We start from the raw sequence: 6332 nt of genomic DNA, 5'->3' as shown, positions 1-6332 counted from the left end.
TCTATTTCTATTTCCTGTTTGAGAGGTTGTGTCTCCGTTCCGATCAGACCCTTAGAGATTTGTTAAGAAACAGCTGGTTTCGATAATTGGTTCCTTCTATTAAATTAATAAAAAAAATCAAACAATCTTTCTAATTAATAGACTATATTATTTTTATATGAGAAAGTTCAAATGTCTCTATTTTTTGTGCCTTTACTGTATCTCCATTTATAAAAGCACTAATAAATTAAAATTGAAATCATAAATGACAAAATAAAACCGTTAGAAATGATTTATGTTATTTTCTCTATGTGCTCATAAAAAAATATATTACATTTCGACTTTATTTTTATGTGAATCAATCATTTAAAAAATCAATGTCTAGAACATTTTTACAAGTTTTTTGATGACAATCAAAACAGAGTTAAAATGTCATAATTTTTTACAGGTGCATAGATAAAATGATATAGGTCACATTCAATGGTTTTATTTTGACTTTTAAATTTTGAGTTATTAAAATTCTTAAAAATAAAGATACAATGAAGACAAAAAAAATAAAGGCATTTGAACTCTCCTCTTTTTATATTATCCTCAAAATAAAAAAATAAAAAGGTCTTTACGACGGGAGAGGGGGGTGTCCGATGGGCATCGGACCAAATCCGGTTCGATGGGGGTTTAAACCGTCAGATCTGCTTTAGGATTCGTGTGTACGGATTTTAAAGCAGACGCGAAATTGCGGGTGCGAATCCTAAAGCAGATCTGACGGTTTAAACCCCCCATCGAACCAGATTTGGTCCGATGCCCATCGGAAACCCCCCTCTCCCCTTTACGACAAGGCTCCATTCCTTGAGATAACAGTCCCGTACTGTCAGTCTACTGGATACATAATTAAGGCGACAATTAATGCACCATGCCAAAAATATTTGAAAATGTCATTAATTGTTTTTCCACTTAATCACATCAGCAAAAACTACTACATAGAGGTTTTATATATCTGACACGTTCATTCCAGAATAAGAAAAATATATACGGACGATGGGGTTACCGCATTTAATCAAAATAGAAGCACAATTTTCTTTTGCTAGCTATATATATTTAAGGGAACATGGAATCTTTGTATCCAGGATAATATCAATCAATCTCACTCAAACATTAAAATTTCAAAGCCCACCTCTAGCTCTAGCTGAAATTATGAAAGCACTGTTGCTGTTGCCATTCCTTCTTGTACTATCATCTTTCCACCCTGCAATCTCTAACACCATTCCATCTTTCAATGCAATTGTTAGCTTCGGCAGCTCTTACGAGGACACTGGAAATATTGCTATTCTGGCACCAACAGCTCCTGCTTACCGGCCGTTTTTAAATCCGCCTTATGGTGAAACCTACTTCCACCATCCCACTGGTCGCGCATCAGATGGTCGTCTGATTATCGACATAATTGGTAGTTTCTATTTTCAATCGCTTCTTAATAAAAGAAGGATACTTGATTGTTACAAGTAACAATTTTGTTTCAAATAGGAAACATGATTAAATTACCTTTTTACCCACTTGTGCAGCTGGAAATTTGGGGTTCCCATTCTTACCACCCTCCTTGTCCCAAGGGCAAGACTTCAGCAAAGGGGTAAATTTTGCTGTTTCTGGTGCAACCGCACTCAATCATACCTTCTTTCAGCAAAACAACATTAGAAATCAGTATCTCCTAAATACCTCTTTGAGTGTTCAGCTCGGGTGGTTTGAGAATATGAAGCCTTCCATATGCAACACAAGTGAGTATAATATAAATTACGTAATGTTTGTGTTTGTATGTGTATCAGCTATTTCACTGCTAATTAAACTGATTTATATATTCCTAAAAAAAATTATGTAGCCTGCGTGGAGTATTTTAACAAATCACTCTTCATGTTTGGAAAGTTTGGAGACAACGACTATCTTTACATGTTGTTCTCGGGGAAGACCATCGATTTTGTTAATTCTAGCGTTCCGCTTGTTGTTGACAGCATTAAATCAGCTGCTGAGGTACATAATACTGCACAATTATTATTAGCACATCAGCTACTATTTGATATTTAATTTTATTTTCAACCAATAATTACAAGAAAGGTATTCCATAGAAGTGTTCCTCTGCTCAAGTATCAGATGGCAAATGCCCGTTTAGAAGGCTGTCAAATGGCACGCAATTAATGATGGATCTAAATGCAGTGAATGGTGGTTAATTGACGCCTATTCATTTTTGAAATTTATGTGTTTTTACATGATATTCTAAATAGTTTGGAGCAAAATGCAACGGGTACGTACCAATATTCAGCATGAAATTTTATATGATTTATCTTCAATGTATTACGCCACGTACGTAATACATAGAAAAATAGGTGATATGATCTAGGTCCCAGAATTAAGTTAAATACTTCATTTTGTTAGTGAATCACGAGTAGTGTAGGACGATGTGTCTGCAAATGAATTTTGAAACATGTCATTTAGTAATGCATAATCAGTGCTGTTTTATTTTTCAAGTTCATCTCATGGTCTTTAAATTTCTTTTTTCTTTTTTGTTGAAAAGCCCACTGAGTATATCAATTTTGGGCTCATAACGATCCACAAAAGTTCTCCTTTACAAATTTTGGGCTTTTTAACACCACATTTTATTTTCAAACCAGATATGTACAATTTACAAATTACAAACAAATCTTATTGCAGAGGTTGCTGAAACAAGAGGCGACGCAATTGGTAGTGCCAGGAACCAGACCGAATGGATGCATGCCTGTAATCCTCACATATTTTGCAAGCACAAACAGGTCAGATTATGATTCTCTTGGATGCCTGAAAGTATATAACAATGTAGCAATTTACCACAATGCATTGCTAAGTGACGCTGTGAAGCAGCTACGAGTCGAGTTCCCACAAGCAAAGATCAGCTATAGTCAATTCTATGAGCCAATTATCGATTTTGTGACAAATCCATATCAATATGGTAAGTTCTTCAGATAATTTCTAAGAAACAAAAATCATAATCTTCTACAGAAATTTTAATGATAAAGTCAAAATTAATGTACAGGATTTACTAGTGGAACACCACTTCGGGCATGTTGTGGAAGCGGGGAGCCGTACAACTATAACTTGATCGCTGGTTGCGGGCAACCCGGAGTAACTGCATGCCCAAACCCGTCTTCTTTTATAAATTGGGATGGAGTGCACTTGACCGAGACATCGTACGACATTATTGCAAACGGCTGGCTGAATGGTTCTTATGCCGATCCACCTATATTGGCTCTCTAATTGAATCTCAGTCTGATTTTATTGTAGTGAATGTAGGGAAATAACATGTTTTTACAGATCTTCTCAAGAGTAATAATTGTTTCTCTTTTCGTAAGCTACATTGTAGTAATGTATATTTGTTGCTTCAATTTATACCGAGTTAGTCGGTGAGAGTCTGCATGCGCTGGGCAAAGTACGTTACATTTTACCGGACATAATTTTTATAAAAGCTGTCAAATATTAGTATAAATTAGCTTGCAGTTGTAGGGAACCCATGGAATTAGTTGGTTTACATGTTATACTTATTGTTTTTCACCTTCCTCTAGTTGTTATTCATCTTGTTCTTATTGCCTTTCATACCTTGTTGTTTGAACCCCCGTTCAATTGTACTGAGATCATCATTTACTTTATTGTTTGAACCCCGTTCAATTTTTTATAGCTCTGCCTTTGGTGTAGCAGCTGCAGCTGAAATAGGGTATATACATGTTGTGTTATATGTTTAATGACGCAAGAGATTTCTTTGATTATGTTTTATGTATGCCGTACTTAATCATTTGTCCCTATAATTTGAATCAAGTATATATAGTTCGAAACTTTACTTGTTTTTGATGTAATTCTATTTGATTTTTGTATCGATTTAAAAAAAAAAATGTTTTATTAGTTCTCTTCATGTCTTAAATTATGTGAATAGTTCTCTTCATGTTATATTAGTTCTCTTTATTAGTTCCTTTGAAATATTTGAAGTGTTCCAATTACCTATTGAAACTTTTTTCTGTGATAATTATTTACCAATTGTCAAAGGAAGACCCAAAATATTGGTTTCACATAATTAATAAAAAATATTTTCTCAAAAAAATAATTAATAAAAAATATACCTAACTGGAGTTTATTTATTTTATGGTGGCATAAAATAAAATTAAATCCATTTGTTATTTTTTTTTGTAAGACAGAGAGAAGAGATTAAGAAAACAAATTATATTTGTAATCTTATTTTTCTGCTATATATAGACTATTAACTAAAAGTCGACGGAATTGTGCAAGTCGTTGTACAACATGGAGCCAGGAACCTTCATGGGATCAGCTGCAAATAGGTACTGATACAAAACCATAGATATACCTCAATTATTAAGGACGAGGATGAGATAGCTAGTATTGAGATTGACCCAAGAAATAATCTCAACTACAAATGCCGTCAACAATTGCAGTGATATGACCGATTTGGCATCTGGGAAAGCAAATGAAATGATGGAAGAAGTAAATCTGTCATGCAAGCATTGGTTTGTTTTCGACGGAAACCTTATTATCACTAGGTATAATTCACTTTTGAATGTCCATAATTTTAACTTTTTTATGTACTTTGATTTGATAATTTTGAACTGTTCAATTTAAATTAACATGCTCAAGGTGATGCATTATTGTTCAATCTAAATCAAAATGAGGATTTATGCATTAACCAGAGCTTTAAGGTTTAAACATATAGCTGCTTTAACTGTTGCACACTCTGATTCGGAGCAAGTTCTGGAGGACGAGACTGTATAGTTTTCAGTGGTTTCGAATGCTTGACTCTCGCTAGGGTGAACTTTGGGACTTAGGGTAATTGTTGAGGTACTCGAACTCTAATTTCTTAGTACCTTCTATTGTCCAAAAGTTCAGCTCCCTATTATCTGGGGCTTTATGGCTTATATAGGCGATCCCCTAATTATCATTCCGCGTTGTCAGAGCAGTTAGGGGAGTTCACATTGAGGGCGGTGACCCTCGCACAGTCATCCCACGCATTTTTGTCCATGCGGACTTTAGGAGGTGACCGTAAGCATAGGTCGAGACAGGTTTCTCAGGCATAGCCTGGTTTGAGCCCGCCTTGACGGCCCGGGATGATACGTTTGTGGGATCTTGGGCCTTGGTAGGCCTGTTCCTATTCATTGGAGGCAAGGGTCTTATTCTTAGTCCCGATCCGGCCCTCCAAGGAGGTTCCAGAATCGGTTTATTCTTGACCCAAGCCTAATCTTTTGAGGGCCTTATTAACATGGCCCTATCATTAGCCCCCTGAGCCTAGATGCATCAAAGAGGGATGCATTTTGGCTTGATTGCATGAGTCACTTTCCGACTCATAATCATCTTTATGGGTCTACTCAATACGGGCTTCGGGACTGCATACCTGTCTCATGTTAGTTTTATTATTTTAATACATAAGTTAAGAAAGAAAGCGAGTAATACACAAGTTAAGAAAGAAAGCGAGACATATCAAGATAGCATAATTTAGAACAAGGTTCATAACATTACATCTGAAAACAATAACAAACTTAAAAAATACTACTACTTAGCGTCTTGCAAGATTTACTAATTTCACATAAGTTTCACGAATAAATATCAGTACGAGATTTGTTCTTCTCCCTTTTTTTAGGGTCTAAGGAGCCGGGACCCGAAGGTCCTCCCCACTGTCAGGATCGGAGTCTTCGTAATGCTTGCCTGCCCCGATATTAGATTTGGATTGGTACGTGAATTTATAGCCCGAAAAAAGTTTTGGGTCAGGCTTGCACTTTGGGCAGAGCCAAAAGCTGAAGTTCGAGTCATCCTTACCTTCTCGATCAGGTTCGTTTGCGCAAAAGGTGTGGTTCCAGTATCCACATTTGCGGCACTTGATCATCTCTTCATTCACACCGTAGGTCTCACAAATGGTACAATATCGAATGGCAACTGTCTCTTCTTCAAGGTTGTCGTCCTCATCAGGTTGATAATCACCATGAAGAAGATCGTCTAAATAATCGTCCGGGAGGTCTTTTGGCTTCCTCGAAAGCTAAAATCTTGTTAACAAACTCTCATACCTTAGTGTCATTGTTGTGCATAAACCAATAGATTTCGTCCATCCAAAATCGATTCGCGAGTTGACTCAACTCGGATGCCAATAATTCTCGCTTTCCTTCTAGTTGTCGGTTGTCGTCAGGCTGTGCATTGCTGGTTTCTCCTATCTCTTGGGGAGGTTTCCTTTTCTTGCTAGCAATATGTTTGAAACGCTTGAAGGGCATTGTGTTACAAATGTGTCTTTAGAGGAATTATTGTATCTCATCTCTTTCTCTATCTTCTTCTGGGATATTTATAAAGTG

The 6332-nt window shown here is 36.3% G+C and overlaps 1 protein-coding gene across 1 annotated transcript; it reads left to right on the top strand.

The window, feature by feature from the left end:
• Positions 1-1133: 1133 nt before the first annotated feature.
• Positions 1134-3402, top strand: LOC144568492 (GDSL esterase/lipase At1g28570-like). The gene is made up of 5 exons (XM_078318854.1): positions 1134-1420; positions 1536-1745; positions 1847-1995; positions 2674-2947; positions 3032-3402. Exons 1-5 carry the CDS (start codon positions 1171-1173, stop codon positions 3250-3252), a joined length of 1104 nt encoding a protein of 367 aa, XP_078174980.1. The 5' UTR covers positions 1134-1170; the 3' UTR covers positions 3253-3402.
• The last annotated feature ends 2930 nt before the right edge of the window (positions 3403-6332 follow it).

The sequence above is a fragment of the Carex rostrata genome, chromosome 17 (assembly GCF_964058835.1).
Source record: "Carex rostrata chromosome 17, lpCarRost1.2, whole genome shotgun sequence".
In the NCBI taxonomy this organism is placed as follows: Eukaryota; Viridiplantae; Streptophyta; class Magnoliopsida; order Poales; family Cyperaceae; genus Carex; species Carex rostrata.
This window is presented reverse-complemented; position numbering and strand designations above follow the sequence as displayed.

Coding starts and splice junctions, on each gene's coding strand:
- LOC144568492 (XM_078318854.1), top strand. CDS start 1,171: ATGAAAGCACTGTTGCTGTTGCCATTCCTTCTTGTACTATCATCTTTC. Junction 1,421..1,535: donor TCTGATTATCGACATAATTG/GTAGTTTCTATT, acceptor CCACTTGTGCAG/CTGGAAATTTGGGGTTCCCA. Junction 1,746..1,846: donor GCCTTCCATATGCAACACAA/GTGAGTATAATA, acceptor AAAATTATGTAG/CCTGCGTGGAGTATTTTAAC.